This window comes from Mixophyes fleayi, chromosome 5, assembly GCF_038048845.1.
Source record: "Mixophyes fleayi isolate aMixFle1 chromosome 5, aMixFle1.hap1, whole genome shotgun sequence".
Lineage (NCBI taxonomy): Eukaryota > Metazoa > Chordata > Amphibia > Anura > Limnodynastidae > Mixophyes > Mixophyes fleayi.
In genome coordinates this window covers 142,025,695-142,051,668 of record NC_134406.1, presented here as the reverse complement: position 1 = coordinate 142,051,668, position 25,974 = coordinate 142,025,695, and the positions used below count along the sequence as shown (strand labels likewise).

Sequence of the window (25,974 nt, the reverse complement as noted above, 5' to 3'; positions counted from 1 at the left end):
CAAAATAAAACTAAATGGAAAGTTTAGACATAGTAGACAGTGCAGCAATTATATAAAATAAAAAATCATGCAATGGCATATCACAATTTATGATACATGAACAGCTCGTGCTCTCAACTGGTTTATTTTATGCCTTTCATACTTCATTAGTGCTTGATCATTTTGCCACTATACCATTTCTGCTTCACTGTATTTTTCTCTGTAGGAATCTGCTGAACTAAATAATGCATTATTATCCCCCTCTAGCAAAGAAAAAAAAACCAATGCAATTATTAAATGCTCCACGCCACAAGTTATTCAGTTTTAACTTTTAAAATATACAAAGGCTGTTGGTATTTCAAGATAGAGCACAACCCCCTACTCAACTGTATTTCAACATTTTTTAAATAAAGGATTTTTTTTTAATCAATATCTGTACATAAATTGGGCCTATAAACATATTGTATGACACACATTTGGAAAGCGCTGCGGAATTAGTGGCGCTAAATAAATGATGATGATGATGATGATTTGGAGCCAATGACCCTGTACAATGTGACCACACACTGGGGTAAGTTAGTGTGGTCTGTAACAGCTTAAAAATGCATTTACCAACAATCAATCATGTACAATAGGTTCACTATCTATTCTTTTTGAGCCATTTGCGATGATGCGGCATGTGAGGTCAGCATAAAGTCTGATGCTCTTACTGTCCACCATTTTCAGCTACTAACTAAAAAAGAATCATTCAGGCAAGTATAAATGTCTGTGACGGCATCTGTCTATTAACTACATACAAGGTGCTGACTAAACAATGCATTATGCATTCAAAAAAGATAATGAAAAAGGAAAACACATCATCATTAGAAGCATGTGTTTTGGGATTTTTTTTAACATATTAAAAAAAAAGGGATGTTACGTGTACATGAAGATATCATGCAAATTACATATTTTTCTGAGTAAAAACAGATGATAAAAACAGGAAAGTTTTGTGCCACAACGATTATTAAAAACACAGCAACTCCATTTCTTTAGAAACTCTTTCACAATGTTTACCTAATGGAGTTAAACAGACTTATATGGAAAAATAAGTTGCACAGAAAAGCTTTAAGAAAATTTGCAACTGTGCCTGCTGCAAACAGCAGCTAAAAAGTCAATATTCATATCCTATATGTGCGTGCTACACATACCCAGCCGCCTTTTCCATCAATCCTCTTCCTGATTCTAGGAAGAAGTACTTTACCTTCTTATCAGACATTTGTTTAAAACAGGTCTGCACAACCTGCGACTTTCCAGGTGCGAAACTGCAAAAATCAACATGATTTGCCAGCAGATAAAAACAATCTAACTGTCAAATAGATTTGTTTTGGTAGATTATTGAAATAAATATCTGGAAAAAGAGCATAAAAACTGAGAAATGCACTTAATCTTTAACACACATAATTTTCAAGGTTAGGGTAACTGCAAAAACATACTAGTATGTTTATTGGTTGCTATTAAATGGACCATAGTCTCTCTCTCTGTCTGTGTGTGTCTGTATGTTAGGGAATTTAAACTGTAAGTCCTAATGGGGCAGGGACTGATGTGAATGAGTTCTCTGTACAGTGCTGCGGAATTAGTATCGCTATATAAATAGCTGCTGATCTGCAGAAACACACCCTTATATTTATTCTGCAACTAATATTTTAGAAATACTATAAAAGTGTCCTTTATTAGAGATTAATGGGTGTCCATTCAGCAGAATAGTGAGCAGATGAGAAAAGGGTCAGGATCAAAAAGTGCAACAGTGCACTAAATCAGAGTGTAACAGATCTATTACTCAGGGAAGCCCAACAGTGCAGGTTTTCCAGGTTTCCTCATAGAATCACAAGTGACTTAATTAGTACCATCTGTGGATCTTATATGTGTCAGTCAGTAATGACTCCACCTCTGTGTACCGGAAAGAAAATATTGAAAACATGCACTGCCTGAGGACTGGATTAGAAAAAGCCTACATTATACTATTGAATCAGGTATCTCTGTGCAGCTCCAACTGTCAGAATCAAAACAACAACTTATATTATTGCAGAATAAGATCCAGAGGTCATACCTTCAAAAATAGTTGGACGAGAGTCCCAGAAAATTTCCTTATACTCCTCATTTATCGTAATGAAATTAACGGTGTCTTTTCCTGTTATCAATCACAGAGCAGTGTTTTCTCTCAACTGGCTTTTAAATAAATTTGTTGGATGAGCTGGTTAGTAGCGAATTGTGGCTTTGCTCCTAGCATAACATCCTCAGGGGCTGATTAAATGTGGAGTAGAGTTGAGATGACTAATGAGAATAGGTCATAGCTACAGGTCATCCCAAAGACTGGGCTGAGATTGGTTGTATGTTTAATGGAAAAAAAAAAAAAAAGTACATTGATAAAGTCTAAATTATATATTTCTACCCTGAGTATTTCATATTTAATTATACTGAAAAACATAATGTTACATTAGTGCCAATTTATTTATTTAAAAAAACAAAAAAAAAAAAAACCACTCTTCAAGCCACAGGAGCAATCCTAGGTACCAGTTTTGACGGGATATATATATATACACATATACATACATACATATATATATATATATATATATATATATATATATATATATATATATATATATATATATATATATATATATATACATACACATATATACACACACACACACACACACACACACGTATATACACACACACACACACATACAGATACATATACATATACATATGATTCTAAAGCCTGTGTTGCTGAAGATATTAGCTGCCTTACAAATAGTTATTGATGATATATTTTAAATGAAGTTATGATCTGGGGAAGATTCTTTTCCCTTTGTACAACAATATCTCAATCTTTGAGCCTATTGGAGGCCAGAGAGTAACTACTTCGAAAATGTCAATACAACACCAACCATGCATTACCACTGGAGCCCAATGTAAGTGTCCACATATGTTTAATTAGAGCCCTGGACTTTTACCTTTGGGATATCTTATTGGCACATCCAATCACTCTAGATAAGCATTTCATTCTAGCCACTACAGTGGAACTAAGAGGCAAAAGGGGCTAGGATTGGATGGCTATCATGAAGATGGGCATAATATATAAAGATTGCTGAAGACATAGATTAAACCATCACCATGCATAGACCCCATTGGTATGGTCAGCAAGTATTATACATGTTCTCAAACAGAAAATGCATGACCTACTGAGTGCACAAGAAGGGGGACTAAGAAATTATGATTAAGACACTATAGATTGGAGTCCTTGTTTGACAAGCTTGTCACTAAGGCTTATCCTGGGAAAGTGACATGTGTTCTTGCGGGCTACATTGGCTTTCAATGTAGGGAAACGAACAAAAAGGAGAAAACTAATTTTTTGGGAGGATGGAGGGGAAATTGTGCTACTTGCCACCTCTGTCCATGCCATCAAACAAGAAAAAACATTCAGTTATGTAAGCAACAAGCTGCATAATAACGCTGGTGGGGTGGCTGTGCAATGTATACTACAGTGGGGTCTGTGCCTTGGACTTGGATGTACCTGGGAATAACATTGGGAGGCCACAATCATTTTTGTAAGTGCTTCCAAATACAAGCTTAATATTGGAAGCAAAAAAAAAAAAAAATGTGCTCAGATAGACAAAACAGTTCTTTCTCTGGGCTCTCATTAACAAAAAAAAAATCACTGTGGTTAAAAAAACTGCATATAGTCACAGCAACATACCTTACCTTTCATAGTTCAATTTAGAATTGCTCAATCAAAGCTAATTGGGTGCCGTGGAGTAAATCACATTTGTGCTTTGTAAATAACACCCATCGTCACTTATTAATCAGTAACAGGAATCAATGTGTGTGTGTGTATATATATATTATATAAATAACGCATCTTCAAAAATATTTATTGTGAGCGAATTAATGCAATATAAAATAATTTTCCCAATATAAAAAATAAAGCGTTTTATTCTAATCAATAAAAAAATATATATCAAACCTGTTCAAGCCATACTCCAGACTCCTCATCTGGTTTCCACAGAATCATGGTTTTATCCATTGACGCTGATAACAGACTCATTGGCTGTACAATGCTGCCATCTGCGGGTCAGTAGACAACATTTCTGATCACATTAAGATCTATTGCTGTGTGTGCACTCATACATTCTTGCAATGCAAAAACAAACAAATGTGATATAAAGTATTTAATTGGAGGGAATAGAAAAATAATGCAATATGTCATTTGTGCAGAATAATACTATTACCTAAACACTCTAGACACAGATATTTTCTTAGCAATCACAGCACAATAACTACTTATGTAGCACTTTTGATATTTATAGGGGGGGAATTCAATTCCCCCCGAAGTACCGCTGTGCTAAAACTACTACCGTTATTACGGTAGTTTTAGCCCGGCTTTCAGGGAGCTGCGAGCAAAAAGCCGGCATTAGAACTACTGTAATTACGTGCATTATTACCGTAATAACGGTAATAAAGCGCAGACCGTGTTATTTTTAACAATAACGTGGCCAATTGAATGTGCCCCATATAGTCTTTTCATAATGTGCCTTAGATAGTAATACATTTAAAAGAAGGGGAATAAATAAACAAAAGCTGTGAAAGGTAGCTCTAACCAAGTTAATGCTTTTTATGTAAATATGATGCTTTTTTAATAAGAATTAAGCAGATTTCAATGGCAGCTAGGTGTTGCATGGCAGTAGAAGGTTTGACTGATCAGAGTATAGTCACTATACAACTTACGTTAACACACATCTTCAATAATCAATATTCAAACCAAAAAAACATAACATACAAGACACTCACTCGAATTAGGTGGCATATCTATGTAGGAACCAGAGGCTAAAGGGTCAATCAGTTTTGTATTTTTAGAATACAGAATTAAGAATTTATGTACATCCTAATAGCAATTTAGGTCCCAGATGTTAATAATCCACTAGCATTTGGAGGCTCAAGCAGGGTGAACAGATTCCACACAGCTACAATGTCATACTAGAATCTTAAGCTGGGTACACACTACAGGTTTTTCGTCCAATAATTGGACAAATCAGCAGACATCCGACTGTTTGATCAGATATCGTGTAGTGTGTATACTTACACAATAATCTAAAGTCGCCCCAAAGTGCCGATCATCGTGTGGTTTGGTTGGTCGTACTGTTTAATTTTTGCCGACCAATCACCTTCCAATCCTGCAGTGTGTATGAATTCACCCGACTATCGGCCAATAATGTATCTCAGAGTGACGTATCTCAGAGTGACAGGTCTCAGTCTGCCTGCTGCTGATCTTGTCATGATCCGCAGTCTCTGTCAACTGTCTGCGGCTGTTTTTCGAGACTGATATCGATGGTACGAGCTGCTCCCCCCTCTCTCCCCCTGCACATGTAGTCTTAACCCTCTGTGTGCTGGCTGGAACGGATAAGATTAGTGCAGCATGAGGAGATTAGAGCAGCATCCGTCCGTTCCTGGGGTTGAACTTCAGCTGCCGGAGATAAAGCGGTCACACAGAATTTACGGCCAGTTTAAAGTTCGGCACTTAACACAGTGCTGTGTCAAAACAGGCTGCCCAATACAATTGCCGGGCTCCGCTGAACATCTCTCAATGAATTAAGACCTGAGCTGTCACTTGCCTTTTATGGACTACCTTGCAGCCGATAATTTTGACAGACGAGGAGCAGAGATCTAATGATAATCGTGTATAGTGTGTACACGTCAATCGGTATGCTGATCGGGATTTTTTTTAATTTATTCTGTCGTTGGTATATCGTTAACTTCTCTGTAGTGTGTGTACCCAGCTTTAAAAACAACTGAATTCAGAATTTCAATCAAATCAGTGTAGAATCATGCTTCATAGATTGGTAGCAGATTGCCTGATCACCCATTGTTTAATTTGTCCACTACACTAGAGATTATATTGCCGATATATGCAGCGCTTGATTTGCAGATAACACAAAATTCCCTTGGAGGGACATGGCCATTCCATTGGGAGAGTGTGGCCAGTGCCTCTGACACACTTCAATCTCCCTTGTACACGTTTCCCTGTATTCCAGAGCAGGACTGTGCAGAACTGAGTTACAAAATCCACCCACACTCTATAATACATTTGTGACCCTCCCTCTTCCTCAAATTAATTTTCTGATTTTCTGCTCTCCAGATCAGCACTTCACCCAACCTGTAATTTGGTTTTCCACCCTACCTGTTCATATTCCACTCTGCCACATCTTAATCCTCCTGTATTTTGTTACCTCGACCACTGCATTACTTGCTCATTCTTCACCCGCTCATGCAATTAATTTCTGACTTTTAATTGTATTCATCATGGTGTCGGTGAGCTTATGTGAGGCAAGTGCTTGATCCAATTCGGAGTAGGATACAGGAGACATGGGTTTCTGATGGCTGGTGGGTTATGGAATGACCAAAGACTCCTTACCACTAGCAATGGCAGTGCAGCACTCGTGCACAGCGCTCATGTGATCGACTGACCGCTCTCCACTCAAAATCCTCAAGCGACCAATATATCCTTCCATTACAATGGGGAGGGGTTACCCGTTTCGAAAAAGATCACTGAAAGCAGGCTTCACTTAAATCTGGTGCTGTAAGTGCTATGCAAATGAAGCCCAGGATTTATGCAATTGTTAACACCTAGAACCTAAATCACTTGTTAGGGTATACACACATTTTTCATTCAGTACCCTACTGTATACAAGAATTCCACTTAATGTAGTGCAGTATATTTCTGGCTTGGTTCTGTAAGGAGACATTTTACGTTTTTGCCTTCTGTAGTTTTGTTTTTTTGTTTTTTTTACTTGAGCTGACAAATTTGGTACCTAATTCATATAAATGAATGCCATATTTTTTACATTTTCAGATTACCAAACCTATTGTTTGACTGTGAATATGTAACTGATTTTACATCTGTATTTTTCGGTGCTTAAAATGTGGCTACACGCTTACCTCTCATGAAAGAAGACTGCCAATGAGCAGCATACACAGAGTTTTCATGGCCGGCCAAAACAGTCTCTAAGGTTACTGCATAAGTAAGCTTTGTATCTAGAAGAGGAGCAACATTTACAAAAAGAAACATGAGATTTAGGTTTATGGACCGTCTAAAAGACAAAAAAAAAAAGAAAAGAAAACAATCATGTAAAGTGTAATGGTATAGAATCCACTGCTGATTCATAATTTTGTTCTTCAATGGTTAATGTGAGATATAGATATAATATAATAAATATTAGTTTAATTCGCATAAATCTTGGTTGTCTTTATTTTTATAGGCGGCTGGTGCACCAAAAGATACCAGTTATTATATTCACTTTTTCTTGCTTTGCTTCTTAACCAATCTGTTACTTACCCTATACGCAATACTTAATCCTCTGCAAGGTAGTGAGTACTGTATACAACCATCCCTTCTTGCAATATATCATATCATGGAACACAATATATTGAAATGAAGGAGACAAGTTTGTGTACGTTAGCTTACAAGCTCTCTTTCAATATATTAGCTTCTTAACCATTCACACACGTTTTTATACCAGAGAAAGATGGGCTGCTATGTATTGTGATAGTAAATTGCAAGTAAAAGTGCATGTACCAGCAGTAACAAGAAGAACCAAATACCAAACACTATTTTACTGATCCTATGTGCAGCACCAGCATATTTTTTTTTTTGTTATTCATCAAACATTTTCCTAAAGAAGGTGTGCTATTCAATTTGCTAGCTACAGTAAAATAAAATTGATTTATATATACATGTAAAATATACACATTTATTAGAGATGGGCGGGCTCGGTTTCCCGAAAACCGAGGGTATCTGAGCCAGCTCGGAACAGACGCGCGTGTTTGGGCATGGAAACAAGGCAAAACGTCATCATTGTCTCGTCGGATCTCGCAAGATTTTGATTCTTTAAATAACGACCGAAACGGAGCTACGTCACCATTTCACAGAGAGACAGAGAAGGGATAGCAGTGTCTTTGATAGGGTCTAGCGTAGTTAGGCAAGGTTAGTATAGTGATAGTCTTAAGTCACATTGCCAGTGCCAGAGCTCACCCACAATTAGGAGAGGTGTCAGTGGGCTTTGCTTTATGGTTCAATAGGCTGTTATTGTTCTTTCCAGTCTCCACTCACAGTGTACTATGCCAGAGCTCGCCCACAATTAGGAGAGTTGGCATTTTGCATTTTCTTTATAAAAATGTAATAGGCTGGTATTGCTCTTCACACTCAAATTGTATTGTGCCAGAGCTATGGATTCCCATCAGTCCCAAGAAGACCAGGAGCACCAAGCAGCTGCTGGCACCAGTCATGATGATGATGATAATAATAATAATCCCTCTACATCATCTGCTAAAGCCTTTCCTAAAGTGCATAGTGTTTGCAAGTCAGGGAAACAAAAATGTAAGAAAACACCTTTTACCTCAGTAAAGAAAAAAAATAACCTTTTCTCAAGGACAAGTTAAGTGCAGAGAATTTTTTTTTGCCAACATGCCATTCTACACATGCAGTGGCAAGGAAAGATTCAGGCCTTCACCTTACTTTAGGAGTGCTAGTTCTGCAAATGTACTTAAGACATCTTCTTGTAAGGTCAGTGATGATGATGGAAGACCTTGTCATTCTGACTACAAAAGTGGTGCCCAAATACTTCTAAGTGTAAAGAAGAGCTGGAAGAAAGAAGCAAGGCCTTACAAAAAAAATGTTGGTTCTGATCCAGATATGACACAAATGCCTGAGTAGAGTCTTGACCTTTTGATACAGTACTTACAAAGAAGCCCCCCGTCAGCATATGTTCTGATGTGTGCATGAGCAGGCCAAGTGTAGCTGGTGATACCCAAATTGAGCATGCTATTTTGGAATTGCAAGAGGATGAGGGGGATATTTCTGTAGCCGATGACTGAGCTAATGAGGATGTTGATGACGATAATGTTGTTTGTGTAAGTCTGGTACCAGTGGAAGCAGTTGTTGACAGTGATAGCAAGAAGCCCATTGTCATGCCTGGGCAGAAGACAAAAAAATCCACCTCTTATGTCTGGAATTATTTTTACCCAAATCCTGACAACAGCTGTGTAGTCATATGTAGCGTTTGTAAATCCATAGTCAGTGGAGGTAGGGACATAAACCATTTAGGAACTTCATCCATGTTACGCCATTTGAAGAGAGTTCATGGGAAGCTTTTGGGAAAATCCGAAACATATTCCCACTAAATAACAACAAGCAGTCCAGCATCAGCTAGCTCCCTGCTCTCATCTAGATCACGGCCCCTGCAACCAACACCGACAACACCATCGTCATCAATATCCTCATTAGCGGTCGGAGTTAGTCCTGCATCCAAGGCGCTTTGGCTACATGACTCCTCCCCTAACCAGGATTCCTGTGAAGATTTTATGACCGTTAGGCCTACTGCTGCTGCTGGTGAATCTTCCTCCCATAAGCAGCCCAAGAAGAAGACCACTAGTACTTTACAACAGTGTAAACAATCCTTTGCTAGAGGAAGCAAGTATGAAAGCTGTCACCCAGTCGCAAAGCGGATCACAGACGCCATGGCAACTATGCTAATGTTAGATCTACGTCCAATATCCACTATTAACGCAGCTGGTTTTTCACAGTTAATTAAGGTCTTGTGTCCCTGTTACCAAATTCTATCGCGACACCATTTTTTCGAGAAAAGCTATTCCTCAACTGTACCAGAACGTTTGCAAAACTGTAATAATTGGGCTACAAAATTCCATTCTACACACTGTACACTTAACCACAGATATGTGGACAAGTGGAAGTGGGCAACAAAAGATTATATGACTGCGACAGCCCACTGGGTTGGTGATTCGCCTACACAAGCAGAAACACCAGCAGCATGTACATCACACTAACAGGCATACGGCAGCACGGTTGGCGAAGTGGTTAGCACTTCTGCCTCACAGCACTGGGGTCATGAGTTCAATTCCCGACCATGGCCTTATCTGTGCGAGTTTGTATGTTCTCCCCGTGTTTGCTTGGGTTTCCTCCGGGTACTCCGGTTTCCTCCCACACTCCAAAAACATACTAGTAGGTTAATTAGCTGCTATCAAATTGACCCTAGTCTCTCTGTCTGAGTGTGTATGTTAGGAAATTTAGATTGTAAGCTCCAATGGGGCAGGGACTGATGTGAATGAGTTCTCTGTACAGCTCTGCGGAATAAGTGGCGCTATATAAATAGCTGATGATGATGATACAGCTGATAATTTGTTAAGAAAACTAAGGGATGTTATTGATACATGGCTTATGCCACTTGGACTCTCCCCAGGATATGTCATCTCCGATAACGCTACCAATATTGTGCGAGCATTACAGGTGGGTGAATTCCATCACACTCCCTGTTTTGCTCACACAAACTTGGTGGTGCAAAGCTTTTTGAAAAATAATCGTGAGGTGCAGGATATGCTTTCAGTGGCCCGTAAAATTTCGGGACATTTCCGGCATTCTGCCACAGCATGTAGGAGATTGCAGCAGCTACAAGAACAATCTAATTTTCCCTGCCAGCAACTTAAGCAAGACGTGTTAACAAGGTGGAATTCCACCCTGTACATGCTTCAGAGGATGGAGGAACAGCGCAAAGCCATACAAGCGTATTGCACAAGCCATGACATTGGGACAGGAGGGGAATGTATTTCAGTTTTGCACAGTGGAGAATCCTTTCTGTGTTGTGCAAGGTGCTGAAACCATTTGAAGTTGTGACGTGTGATGCGAGTTCAGACACTGCTAGCTTGAGCCGAGTCATTCCCTTAATTTGACATTATATATATATATATATATATATATCACACACACACATTGCACATCATCAGCAATGGATTCTATAAATAGCATAATAACATTTCTGATTCTAAACCATATCCTGCATTAACACCAGATACAAACAGTGAAGGCAACATCTTTTGCTCCAATATGAAATTATTAACAGATTCTGATATTGTACACTGGAGAGCAGCAAAGCCAACAGACTCAATTAATAGAATGGCATGTAAAATATTTCCCATAAGAGCTGCACGGTAAAATGATACCACTTCTGTGCTCTCCTGAATTACAATGACTACTTCAAAAGACAAAACTATTCTTTTCCTGGATTACAATCTCCTTTTTGACAATAAAGGTGATTGCACTGTATGAAGCTGTCTGCAAGGGAATTCAATATGTTTTTTTTTATATAATGTACAATGGCACTTTGGAATTCAATCGTCTTTTCTTCATATTCACATTCTTATATGGAACTGTTTGAAGACTAAATTAGTGGTATCTGCCCAAATGAAAAATCGAAGAATAATTTAAGCAACAACATTGTTCTTTTATACTTAACACTAAGTACTTAACACTAAGTTAATATTAACTTGTATAAAAGGAGAAGGGAGATAATAAAGCTGGCGTCTCAAGTTAGGGCCGTATTATTTTTTAACATGTGCACGTATAGGTATGTGATTAGAATAGTAGTCTGCAGAGGACATAAACTGCAGCACCAATAGTTGGTACAGGTATGGGATCTATTACCTACAATGCATGTGAAGTCACCATGTTCAATGTCAATCCATGTTCACACTTCACCAGTTAACAGAATCCAGCACTAATAAAGAGTTATAAATGCACAGTTGAAAGCATACACAGTATACCCAATTCATGCCATATAGAGCTACACTATCTGCAGCACTGTACATTTTCTCAAAGGCCCTTAGCCTCATTCCTTCAACAATTCATAAGAGCAACATAGAGTGCAAGTTATACAATCCTTACTATGAACCATTGCTCCCTAATGTTTTTACATTGGCGGGAGCTCCAGATTATTACTAAACCTAACCACAGGTAATAATAGAATAAAGCTAATTAACTACAGTTAAGAAACTAAAATAAACTACTTATCCTTATGCTGGTTACCCCACGGCGCTCAATTTCTATTCTGTGGGTCCATAGTCATATGTATTCAAAGTTGCTTATTGAAAAAATGAATTGGTCTTTATGGGAGTATATTGCATATATACTCACTAGTGCTTAACATGAGAGGCTTAACTAGCATGGTGCTGTATTTTTTCTTATTCATTTCTATGGGAAACCCCATTGAAATGAATGGGTAACATAAATTAAGGGGCCATAGACATGAATGGAGATACACAACACTGGCAATTTTTTTTACCCACATCAGTACAGATTCAATTAGTCTCTACTGATGTGTGATCAAAGATGGTAGCCCCTAGGACCGTCAGCCAATCACAATCGCCTAGAGTGGGAAACCGCTTGTGATGGGTTGAGAGAAGATTGACACTCACGGTCAATTGATTCCTCTACCATTCATTCTACAGTGGAGCAGTTTTAGACATTTTTTTTATTATTTTAATTTTATAATTCACATGAATTAAAAGATGAAAGCTTTGTTGACACTATTGGTTCCGATATCTAATCGGTCAATTATTACAACCCCCCCATTGACCCTGTTTAAGTGGGAACCAGCCCACACTGTCTAGCTCTGGAGCTGATCAAGGGTTTTTTTGGGGTGGGGGAACATGCTACCCAATTTTTAAAATATATTTACTATCAGGACTTCTCCCATTAATTTGAATAGTGTTTCAATATGCTAGAAACTCCAGTGAAGTAAATGAACAATTGTAATAAATTAGAAAAGCACGGATTGCATTCTGAACCCATTTACAAATATATGTGAACACAACAAGCACATATCAACCATACCAGATTAGAACAGCATATCAGATGCATGTAAAAACACATAGCGTTTAAATGCATTTTCACATGCAGATTTGAACTTACATGTTTTGAAGCAAATGCAACTGCAGTGGTTAACCGACATTAGGCAAGAAGGAAGTTAAGCAAATTTATATTCCTTACAAAGACAAGACCCACTATGCTCTCTGGCAAAAGGCCCATATTGGACACTCTCTTAGAAAAGATAAGGCATTTTAATTCTTTCCTTCGTGTACGGCTGGACTCCACTCATTGCTCTTCAGAGTGATTGCGTGGAAATCAAAATATATTTGTTTGTACACTTATGCTATTGAAGGTTACGTTGATACAAAGTGTTCATGAAGATTAGTAAATTAAACTTTTTTTTAGGTAAAAGGAACAGCAACATTGCTTAGGTCTTTGTACAATTGGTTTGCTTATTTTGCAAGTCAGCCACCTTGGTCGTTAACTGAGAGGTTGTCAAAGCTAGAACAACAGTTAATGGGTTTGTTTAGCTTACAGGATGTCATACACACGTTCAGCAGATATATGATCGACACTCATATGGCCAACATCATAATATACACAGGGTTGAAAAATCGACAATAATGATAAAGACAGTACTGTTAGGGCCACATTTCACGTGGTCGACAGTTTAAACATAGACAGTATTAAGTCAACAATTCAAATTTAGAAATGTTGACCTAATAATATTGTCTACATTCGAATTGTCGACTCTCTGAATATAGACCAAATTGAATGTCTAGCCATCGTCTGCATAGCAGCTTAGACGTTACTTACTCTCCTCTTGTATTGTAAAGACTTTCTCCTTGAGCTTGATAAAGTTTGCTTCATGTTCTTCAAGTTTGAGAGCTCCAATTGACGATTTGGCAAATATTTTCCAGACACGAATAAGGGCATCCTGGGCACAGCTTGCTAAATACATATCCTGGCCTGAATCGAAAAAAAAAAAAAGAACACTCATATTAAGGCTAATATAGAGTAAGTATCGAACATGGGTGTCTTTAAGATGTCTTTTTTCCAATTCTGTTTTTGACAGGTGAATGGAGAAAAGACAAGATCACATACAGATGATTGAAATGACATAGATAGAAGAGGGATGTGTGAAATTTTCTTCCATTCATGATACAATGTGTTTATTAAACAAACCTATGTTTAGTGCAGAACCCAAGAGTATCACCCTACTGGCATTAAAAGAATATAGAGCAGAAGTACATACCATTAATAGCCCATTCTACACCTCTCACCCAATCCTCATGTCCATGAAGTACTTGTGTCTTCTTAAACTAAAATGGAAAAAAAAATATCAACATTATGATATTCATTTTAAACCAAATAATTACACTTTGATATCCAACACAGCACAAAATATATTACTGAGAAAATATGTCATATTACATTAAATATAAAACATTTTTTGGACAAAACAGACTCTGGAACAAAAAAAAATGTGTTTATTTGTATTATGCAAATATTTTAATTAACTTGGTAGCAAGGTCTGAATGGGATATTGCTGTGTCATAGTTGTAATGTTGTATAATAGTAATAATAGATCACATTTTAAAGATTAACTTATGTCAGCTCATGCTATATATCCAATGTGCCATTTTAGGACACTTTCCAGAGTAAAGTATTTTGTTTTTCAACTAGAAAGATTGTCTACCCACAGAACACAATAGATAAGACACAGATTATGGTGCCCTAATTACCCGAGGCTTGAATGTGCAGAATTTAATTGAGAAATGTTTTGTATGAGGATTGTCTGGGGAGAGCTAATATAGTTACAACAGAAGCCAGGAAACACAGCAGCAAGTTGTACATCAAAGAAAATGAAAATAATGGTAATTTCTGCACGAATCAGTACCAACAGTGGAAGGAATAATTACCTGCCCATCCTGTTTTACATACAAATGAACCTGGCTGTCATCTCCTCCGCAAGCTAAAATGGGGACTGCAAGTAGAAAGAAACAGCAAGACACCTACATTAAAGGCAGAACAAGCAGGTATTCAAGATAGAGGGAACACTGCAGTGTTGCGTAAAGGTAGAATGAAATACCAGATTAAATGTTCTATGTATATATAAGCCCATAATTACACAGTGGTGCCTTACTTGAGGACATTCTAAATTTGTCGCAAGATTTATAGCTTGTTAATGGGACCTACTGACAGAGTACCATAGAATATATACAATCATGGTAAGTGAAGCACTTACTAAATCACAAGTTGTATAAATGTTTCTCTTCTACAGTGCAACATAAGGATTCAACAGATATTCTACAGTATTTAGGAAAAACTATAAACTCTCAAATCCAAATGAGGGCAGTGGACGTATGAAGTAAAATTGGTAGATTCAGTGAGCCTGTGGTCCACATATACAACAGGTATCTCACCATTATGGTCAATTAAGTCATACAGATATTTAACGGGATTGTACATTGATCAATACAGGCACTGCTAAATAATTCCCATCCCGAACTGTGCCCATGAAATGCCAAGTCACTCAATTATAGGCAAGGACATTTTCAAAATCCATGTACCATTCATCATCATCATCATTTATTTATATAGCGCCACTGATTCCGCAGCGCTGTACAGAGAACTCACTTACATCAGTCCCTGCCCCATTGGAGCTTACAGTCTAAATTCCCTAACATACACACACACACACACAGACACACACAGAGAGAAAGAGACTAGGGTCAATTTTGATAGCAGCCAAGTAACCTACTAGTATGTTTTTGGAGTGTGGGAGGAAACCGGAGCACCCGGAGGAAACCCACGCAAACACGGGGAGAACATACAAACTCCACACAGATAAGGCCATGGTTGCGAATTGAACTCATGACCCCAGTGGTGTGAGACAGAAGTGCTAACCACTGAGCCACCGTGCTGCCATTCTTATGCCTTTTAATGCCTTAGTAACAGTCCCTTGAATTTCACAAACGGAGATCTGAAGTCTACAAACATTACCAATTCCACCTTTAGCCTGCAATTCCATCCTCAGAAACAGTCCTTAGTATTTTGAAAAAAGTCAATAACAAACACGACCAGTTAAAAAACTTAAATTATTGTGGACAGGGGCTAGGATATATTTCACACTTACCCTAAGTACACCTCTTCCACTGTGTGGGATTTTTACTCCTGGAGGAGTGGCAACCCTCTACACACCATCCTCCTTCCTTTCTACCTCTTCCTTCTTTCTAACCTTTCGTTGCCCTTTTCTGTGTTTTTATAAATTTATATTATTTTATAATGTATGTTTGCACAAACAACATCATTATTCTGATGATTAGATTGCAATATTTATCTGTGATTTCAGGTTTTAAAAGTGCCTTTTTCTCTGCTTATAACATGTTTGTATGATTTTGAATACTTTAATAAAAACAACTTACATTAAAAAACAACTTAAATTATATATGCCCATTACTATGGAGAAGACTTGTCACACATGCAGGATAAGCAGAGTTGCCTGCAATTATATTATATTATAATATAGTATGCACCCAGAATAGGTTGGCTCTAGCTCTAATGATCTTGTGTGCAGTCCACTCAAAGAAATACATGACACGGATATGTATGTGAGAAAATTATGTTGATATAGGCTTACATTCACTAATTCTATGTAAAACAGCAGACATCTACACTTGTAAAGATTATGTCATATTTTAAATTTGTACTCCTTCCATCATAGTACACTTTCTTATATGCATGAAAGGATTCCAGAATTTGGCATATTTGAATTTGCTACTGCAAGGCAGCTGACAGCTATAACTAGAACAAACTATGTATCTGTTGTAATGATTCCTATTTGCCAAAGGACAAAAATTCCTATTGCTGGCAAAATTGGGCAGCACCATGGGCATCAAATTTGAAAGAAAGTACATTACATTTATACATGTTTGATTTTAATAAGAAATAACTTTGCATAAAAAAAAAACCTCTCCAACATGTAAGGGCAAATCACCAAGATGCAAACTACAAATATAAATTGTATAGTTATTAAGAAATGTAATATTTCCGAATAACATCCATTAAACGCTTAGTGGATTTAATTATATGAAATATTAGTGAAAAAAAAAATAGAAAGTGAAAATAAATGTAATTTGAACTTAGGATGAATTGCAATAAGTCACTTTAGAGTTGCATTACTTTCAGACCTCATTTGCAACAATAAAATGCAAGTGAGCTCTACTCACCCTCACTGCCAGGTAAAAATGATAAGCAGAGATCCAGAACAAATCCATTTCCAAAAGACAAGGTTTGAAGGCATTCAGCTGAGAAAGAACATCCGTTAAAAAAACATTAGGCATATTCACCCCTTTTCAAGGAACCAAAGATTATTACTGCCGTAGTCTTGGGATTAGTGTTGACTAGCTGACTTTTAATGACTTGGCCTCCAGTGCTGACACTGTTGTGCCTGTTTGACCTTTTCTGCTTCTCAAATTCTACCCAGCAGATAAATGCAACGAATATTACTCGTTTTTCATCACAAAGTAGTCTATTGATGTTTCAAAAAGAATAGTGAGACTGACAAGATCTCTTTTCAGGCAAAAGAAGCAGAATTTTTTTTTCTTATCAGTACTACAGACCCAAAGCACTGAATAGCTTCCTGTCCTCGCAATCCACAGCTATAGGGCATTATCTATGTAAAGGGGTCCTCCACATAAATTCTACATTTTACCATACTTTAAGGTATACAAAGTGGGGGAAAAATTAAATCCTTAAAAGAGGATGATTAAAAACATCTTTTATCTTTGTGGTAAACACACCCAAAACCATATATTATGAAACTTAAGTTGCAATTCATGTTCACTTTTTTCCTGCACAAAATAAAGTATTGTGGTATTGTGAATTAACCTGGAAATAAAAGGAAAAAGTTTGATCTGTGTGAGAATTTTGATGCAAATGGGCAACTTTGTCTGGACACATTCCCTTTTCAGAACCACAGACAATTTTTACTTATGCTCTTATCAATATAAGTTATTTAAAATGATGCTACTGCTACCATTTAGATACAAGCATTTAGCAGTCTACTCTACTTTCACCGTTCTATTAAATATGCATTTGCCTAGTGTGCACAAAGCAAACCTTTATAAGCTTATTATTACATTCCATGGAGAACATTTATAAAAAAAATGTGTGCAACAAGAAAACTATAAAAAAAAACAAAAAAAAACAACATTTGAAAATCAACAGACAAAACTTCCCTACGTTTATAACAAAAAAACTACACTGGTATGTTTTATAAATGTTCCCCAATTACACAGACCATGCAATTTGTCACACCTGGTGTAAGACATGCCCCAGTTTTCTGATCACAGTTACCCAACCTTTACAAATGTCATGCAACAGGCAAAATCCACACTTCTCCATGTTAAGTCCTTCTTCTACATGATGAAATGACCAGGCTGAAACATTTTGCCATTTTCTATTTAGGTATGTGCACATCATCATCATCATCAACATTTATTTATATAGCGCCAGCAAATTCCGTAGCGCTTTACAATTGGGATCAAAGCAGATTCCTTTATACCAATAATCTCTCTATATAGTTTCTTAGTTGCTAATGGTGGAATACTGGTCTAATTAACAATAATGATGCCAATGTACTGTACATCAGTCTTTGGACAGCTGACAATTTATGCAAGGTCATAAAGTAGAAGTCCAGCTTGCAGGTCTGTTTCTGGGACCTTGATTACAAAGTTAAGTTATACATAATTTGTATTGCAGTTAATAAAGGAAGTATTCTTGGTAGCAGAAGAGAGTTAAATGGAACATTAAAACGAAAAAAAAATACATACTTGTTAACTTGTTTCTTAACCATATTCGAACAGTGCAGTCTGAGGCAGCAGAGGCCACAAGAAGATCATCTTCCGATTTTGTTGGCCTGTACACTGCATGAACTGCACATACTGCTTCAGTGTGACCTTCTAGCACATCTGTGTGTACACACTATAGGAGAGACAAGCACACAGTACTACTGCATTATACTACTTACAGTCTTATGTAGACACTAGCAAATGTGAACCATTCATTTAAGAATCAAAAACTTGTCTAAAGATTTTATACAACATTTTTAGCCAAATTGCACAGAAGTGGTGAACAGAACATTGCAGAGTCCTCACCACCATTGCCAATAGATTGCATAGTTACTCCTACAGCGGCCAACTGTAGAAAGCACCAGGCTTACATCTCCACCTTTCAGGCAGCATAAATGTTCCCTCCAGTATATTGCACAGATTTCATTCCCCCCTACACAGGGCAGCAGACTGCACATATCTCCTGCAGTATACAGTACAGAACACACACACACACACACACACACACACCACCTTGTAGTGTGTAGATTTTCCCTACTTCCCCATTGCATTACATAGATCCCTCCCACCAGCACAACACACATACCCACAACCTCTTCCAAGACCCTAAGTCCCAACGCACATCTGTTTAGCCTTACCCCCTCTCTATTGGTTGTGTCTCTAGAAAAGGTCATCAACTCAAATGTTAAAATCTCCATGAACACTTCTGCACTTAACCGCCTCTGTATTTCACATTTGCTATTCTGCTGAATAGACCATAGCCCACTTTGACCACAGCTGTGGAACTATGCAGTTTATGCCCCCGGGTGAAATCTGACTAGGATAGTCCTGCAGCCAGTGTCAAACTACTAGCCTGCTCATTGTAATTGTAGTGGCTTTGAAATACATACTACAGGGGAAAGTGTGATAAGTTGAGGGAGGATGGCTGCTAATCCAAGAAAAGAACCACAATTTGTATTGTGGCCTAGGGAACTAATAATTAATAGGAGTTCAGGGGGAGTAAATTTAGAGAAATGGAGATGCAGGTCAGGAGGATGAACTGTTTGTATTGGAGTGAAGGAGCATGTATTACAAGGAGGCAATATGATGTCAGGAATATCTAGCTGGTGTTACATGTGTGTACATGTTTATATTTGTGACCAGTGATTGATTTACTTAGAGGCGAGTAAATAGATGGAGTGTGCGTTATGTACACATTTTTGTGAAGGGGAGGTGTATATCCAGGGCCAGCCATGCTCCCAAAACATAGCTTGCTTCCTAGACTAACATTTTAGCAGTACGATCATTTAATGACAAATAATTAGGCTACCTTGTAGTCCTTTGTTTTCCAAATGATCACCTTCTTATCAGATCCACCAGAAACAAGTTCTGTTTCAGCACCTTACAAATATAGCCATAGTTAGATAAAGAAATGATGAAGCCATAAGTTGCATTTTCCAAAATGAGATACATAAATCACATCCATTTCTCACTACACAAGTAACCATACTCTGTAATCTCACTGGAGGAACATACTGCTAGGCTATAGGATTATTCAGACCACAAATTGAGTATTGTAATAAAAGTGGAGTAGGAGAGAAATAGAATAAAATAATGTTTATAAATGTTGTTAAAAGGTGCAATACACAAATTATAATATGGTTTTAAAAATGTAGTGGTTTATAAACCAAATAGAGGTAAACATTAACAGTTGGGAAAAATTACAGTAAAAAAAAAACAAAAAACACATTTTTTTAATAAAGCCTAACTGGCCATAACATATGACTGCATTAAAGAATAAAGCTCTAAATGAATGTGCGGTGTACAAGACAAATAAAGGGCTAGTGTATCCATACAGGAATATTGCACTACGCTACTTAAAAAAATCCTGAGAAAAAATACGAATGAATGTCAGAAATATCTTAAGAAAATACATAGCATGTAAATTACAAATCATGGTTTCCCTTAAGCTGGGTACACACTACATAAATTTAAACCAACTTTTTATGCCGAGTGATTTTACATGCGATCGATGGTCAGATCGCTCGGTCCATGGACTGCATACACACTAGCCTTGTTTAGGACGATAAAGAGAAGAGCGGGCGTCCCTTTAGCGACTTTTTACAGCCATGTTGTCGTGAGCAATGATTGTAATTTCGTACTCACTGTTGTGGATCGGTTGGAAGTTTATACACACTACACAACGGAAACGAGATTGGAACAAAAATATTAAACTGTACGACCAACCAAATGTGGCGACAATCGTCCATTTGGGCAGACTTTCGACCATCGTGTCACTGCACACACTGACCCGACTTTTGAACGACCGGTCATATGTCGGCTGATTTAGCCGATTATTGGATGAAAACTGTGCAGTGTGTACCCAGCTTTACAAAACAGCTAACAGGGGGCAGCTAAACAGCTAAAGTGGAGGTGAATTGCTGACTCAATGTAAACATTGCTCCTTCGCGTTAGAGGTGACAGTCATCAAAAGCACTTACTCCACCAAATATTGCATATAAAGTAGAGCATTTTCTTTTAAATCGCTTAATGACAATAAAACACATGAACCAAATTATAATTGCACTTGTGAAAAAAATATACTGAATTAAAATTTTAGAATTAAAATATTTTTAAAGATGTGTACAAAGGCTAATTTACAACAAACGTCTTGTCCCATGTGCACTAAAAGGTTTAAATTTACTTACTGCAATCATGTTTCTGAATCCAAAGCACACAGTTAACCCTTCCAGTATGCCCATTTAGAGTAGATATCACTGTTTTTTTCTAAAAATATAAAAAAAATACATCTTGTAAAACACATGTTCAGATAACTCCCAGAATAACGAACATTACTACAAAACAGTAACCATATGTATGTATGTAACCATTCTTCACAGCTCTTGCGTTCTGGCTTTAAGACAATCTCTATACTTAAATATTTGGCACAAGTTATGGCTTTCACGTACTCTTTTTGTAGCTATAAGTGATAATGTGCTAAACCGGGACAGTTATTCAGATAAAGCGGGTACATGGGAAATGCTGTTAGTCCATTACACCTACAGTGATGGCCACAAGTTTTGAGAATGACACAAGTATTGTTTTTCACAAAGTTTGCTGCTTCAGTGTTTTTAGACCTTTTTGTCAGATGATGCTATGGTATACTGAAGTAAAATTACAAGCATTTCATAAGTTTCAAAGGCTTTTATTAACAATTACATTAAGTTTATACAAAGAGTGAATATTTCCAGTGTTGACCCTTCTTTTTGAAGACCTTTGCAATTCACCCTGGCTTGCTGTCAATCAACTTCTGGGCCACATACTGACTGATGGCTGCCCATTCTTGCCTAATTAATGCTTGGAGTTTGTCAGGATTTGTGGGTTTTTGTTTGTCCACCTGCCTCTTGAGGTTTAATCACAATGTCTCAATGGGATTAAGGTCTGGGGAGTTTCCTGGATATAGACCCAAAATTTAGATGTTTTGATCCCCGAGCCACTTAGTTAACACTTAAGGCAAGGTGCTTCATCATGCTGAAAAAGGCATTGTTCGTCACCAATGGATGGCTGGGAGAAGTTGCTCTTGGAGGATGTTTTGGTACCATTCTTTATTCATGGCTGTGGAATCAGGCAAAATTGTGAGTGAACCTACTCCCTTGGCTGAAAAGCAAGCCCACACATGAATGGTCTCAGGATTTTTTTACTGTTGGCATGACACAGGATTGATGGTAGCGCTCACCTATCCTTCTCCAGATAAGCGTTTTTCCAGATGCCCCAAACAATCTGAAAGGGGTTTTATCAGAGAAAATGACTTTACCCCAGTCTTTAGTCCAATCCCTGTACCTTTTGCACAATATCAGTCTGTCCCTCATGTTTTTTCTGGAGAGAAGTGGCTTCTTTGCTGGCCTTCTTGACACCAGGCCATCATCCAAAAGTCTTCAAATCACTGTGCGTGCTGATGCACTCACACCTGCCTGCTGCCATTCCTGAGCAAGCTCTGCACTGGTTGTGTCACAATCCCGAAGCTGAGTCAACTTTAGGAGACGGTCCTGGCGCTTGCTGGAAGTACTTGGATGCCCTTCTTCACAACTATTGTACCTCTCTCCTTGAAGTACTTGATGATCCGATAAATGGTTGATTTAGGTGCAATCTTACTAGCAGCAATAGCCCTTCCTGTGAAGCACTTTTTGTGCAAAGCAATGATGACTGCACATGCTTACTTGCAGTTAACCATGGTTAACAAAAGGAAGAACAATGATTTCAAGCACCACCCTCCCTTTAAAGCTTCCAGTCTGTTATTCTAACGCAAGTCAGCATGAGAGAGTGATCTCCAGCCTTGTCCTCGTCAACACTCTCACCTGTGTTAACGAGAGAATCTCTGACCTGATGTCAGTTGGTGCTTTTGTGGAGGGTTGAAATGCAGTGGAAATGTTGTTTTTGGGATAAAGTTCATTGTCATGGCAAAAGAGACTTTGAAATTAATTGCAATTCATCTGATCACTCTTCATGACATTCTGGAGTATATGCAAATTGCCATCATAAAAACGGAGGCTTTGTGAAAAATAATATTTGTGTCATTCTCAAAACTTGTGGCCATGACCATATATGTTTCTTCCCGTAATTTACGGCATCTATTTATTGTGCCCTTGTATATTTTTTTTCAGAAGCAATAACATTAATAAAAATTGGGGAATGTAGTTAATACAGAAGAAACAAAGCAGATACAGGTCATTCACACACACATATGCAGACACACACGACTCATAGCAATACCCACATTAATATTTGTAGACAATGAAAAAATTAAGCACTGTTTTAACTATAGCTAATACCAACTATTTTGCATTGTCTCTAATCAGGTGCTGTCAGTCATATTGGTGTAGAAGTGCTTTCTTATTTGCCATAGTTCAAATTTGCTTCAGTTCTTAATTTTTAATCCATAAATATAAACACTGTCCAAGAAGCAAGTACAGAAGGGATATAAACGTTGGGTTGCCTATAAGGCTACAAACTTAAATATATGGTTTTAAAACTAGGTTAAGTTTGGCGATTGTGCAGAGATGTTTTGCAGTAATAGGTTGAATGACTGTATGCTCAGTTTTTTTAAACATGTGTCACATCCCATTGGTACACTTTCCTGAAAATGCGGGAGGAGCATCATCTGTCTGTATTGGGGTCATTCTATGCCAAATCATCAGAGCTTCCAACCTGACCAGCTCAGATTTTTAGCGAAATTTGTTAGGATGGTAGACAACAAAGTAACTTTCATGTGTCAAATTTTAGCCCTTAGTGATACACTGTGTTCATGTAACAGGGTTGCAAATAAAACAAAAAATGCCAGATCAAATACAACTAATCATAAGTTTGCCTCTATTTGTGGTAGAACTTTCATGTGGATCTTGTTTTGAAGCTAAGGGACCTTAGTTTTCATAAAAAATGTTTTATATTTAAATATTGACTTCTACATTTAAAAGGTCACATGATTTGTCCTTTGTCCTTGAATATCTAAAAAAATGTATGTTTAATTTTTTTTGTACATACAGTATGTTATGCAGTTAAATACGATTTCTTTTTGGTATAAGTTTTATTTTGGGAAGCCTTTGGGAACAGGAGTAAAAAAGAATCTGAAAATTATACATATCACAATCAATGGAATACCTTAACATGCGATTACGAGATTTCTCTATCAGAGAATGATGTATACTACTGTGTACAATTCTGAGGAAAACTTACAAGTCAGTGCCTCCTTCTCCTCAGCAATGCTTTTTCTGTATTTTGGGTGAACACAGCAGGTAGTGTGTAGGTACATCCAGTTGAAGTCATAGGATCAACCTTAGTGAGATCTTGTTCTCTTGGAATGTTCAAGATGTCTGGCTGATGAGGGCACATATATGATGGTGATGGACCATTGGGATGTAAAAAACTGATTAAAACCTACTGTGACATTTCATTCATAATCATGACACAACCTAACCACAAAGCATCAGTATAGACGCAAGTCACGAAATCTTAAATTCTTCCAAAGGCAATGTTTCATATGGAGTATTTGTTTCCTTCACTTCATTGGATGAGTCTGTAGAAAACCTCTTCATTATTAAGCTATTCCGTGTTCCTGGTATAAAACAATTATATGTTTGAGATCCAGGTTCTGGTCATGCTTCCTCATGACAGTTGTGTAGCAAATTTTCATTCATCATTATTTCTTTTTGACACACTTATACAAAGTTTATATTCTTGATATTTACCCAAACAATTGTCTTGGTGTTATAATATGTATAAAGACGTTGTAAACTCGCCCTAGCTGCCAGTCTCTTAACAGTTCCGCCAAGTCAATCCCATGAAATCTTCCCATGAGATGTAGCAAAGAAGTGCCATTCAGCTGGAATGCCCAAATCAACTTGATGATGTACGAAGTATGAATTTTTATCTCTGTTTTTGCATTGGGCTACACAACCATCTGCAAAATAATATATCTTACTTATATTTTGTATGTGTTGTTTTAGAAATTGAATGAGATGTTTTTGGAATGTATATACAGCTACTGTATTATATTGCAAATAATCTGAAAATGACAACTTAATGTGTACATAATAATTTCCCTGCTTTCGTTTCTCTGTAATAAATGGCAAATGGGTGAATTGTGCCTTGGCAATTATTCCAGTGAACACCTTGCACCTCATCTTATAGAATGAAAGAACAATTTTCAGCAAAGTTACATATCACAATGATTTTGGCAATATATATATCATTGTTATGACTTTGCAGATATGACAATTGCAGGACAGCAACGAAAGAATGGGTGTGTATTAACTTATGTGTGTGAATTAACTTAGAAATGAAGAATTCAATGAAATCTTCGGAGGACTTGACAAGTGTCTCAATTAAGCAGGTCTGTGATGTAATCCACTGCTTAAAGGTAACACTTTCTATGGCATTCTCTTCTAGTATATTTTTTTCAACTGACCACATTCTTGGAAAAAACGCTCTATTTTGGGTGGATTGCATATCATAATTTCCAGATAGTGTTGGTAAGTGGATAGGTGAAAAGACTGGTTCTCCATTAGTTTATCTAATTTGCACCCTTCCATTAACAGTTTCACATTCTGATGTAAAGCACAATCACATACAAAGTGTGTACAATTTGTTCCCACCAGAACACAGTGTTTGGGATGCAGAGGCACACATTTTAAAACTCCACTTTTATATCAGAATGTGATTGAAGTGTTCATACACTGCTGAAAGGTTAATCAAAAGTAGTCTATTTTGTTTGTGTTCTTTTGCACTACCACTTCTTACTGTCACAAAGTCTTTCCTACCAGGCATAATCTGCTGACATCAACACTGCATTATAAGTTCTTCACAATCTCAGCAATATCTGGGTCCAAGCTTGTACCTGGTGATGACAAAATGCCAGACTCTTGTACCAATTGCTTTGCTTATCATGTAGTCACTTGCCTGAGGAAA

At 37.4% G+C, this 25,974-nt stretch overlaps 1 protein-coding gene across 2 annotated transcripts in view; it reads right to left on the bottom strand.

The window, feature by feature from the left end:
* ELP2 (elongator acetyltransferase complex subunit 2) overlaps positions 1-25,974 on the bottom strand; it is a 98,062-nt gene that overhangs the window by 61,089 nt on the left and 10,999 nt on the right. For both annotated transcript variants that reach the window (XM_075212898.1, XM_075212896.1), the window contains exons 2-10: positions 21,222-21,300; positions 19,844-19,914; positions 18,517-18,667; positions 16,912-16,989; positions 14,602-14,666; positions 13,935-14,001; positions 13,496-13,648; positions 6,961-7,056; positions 3,992-4,092 (exon numbers count right to left, since the gene is read on the bottom strand). In XM_075212898.1, coding sequence (XP_075068999.1) covers positions 3,992-4,092; positions 6,961-7,056; positions 13,496-13,648; positions 13,935-14,001; positions 14,602-14,666; positions 16,912-16,989; positions 18,517-18,667; positions 19,844-19,914; positions 21,222-21,300 — 861 coding nt within the window. The remainder of the gene's footprint in view (positions 1-3,991; positions 4,093-6,960; positions 7,057-13,495; positions 13,649-13,934; positions 14,002-14,601; positions 14,667-16,911; positions 16,990-18,516; positions 18,668-19,843; positions 19,915-21,221; positions 21,301-25,974) is intronic.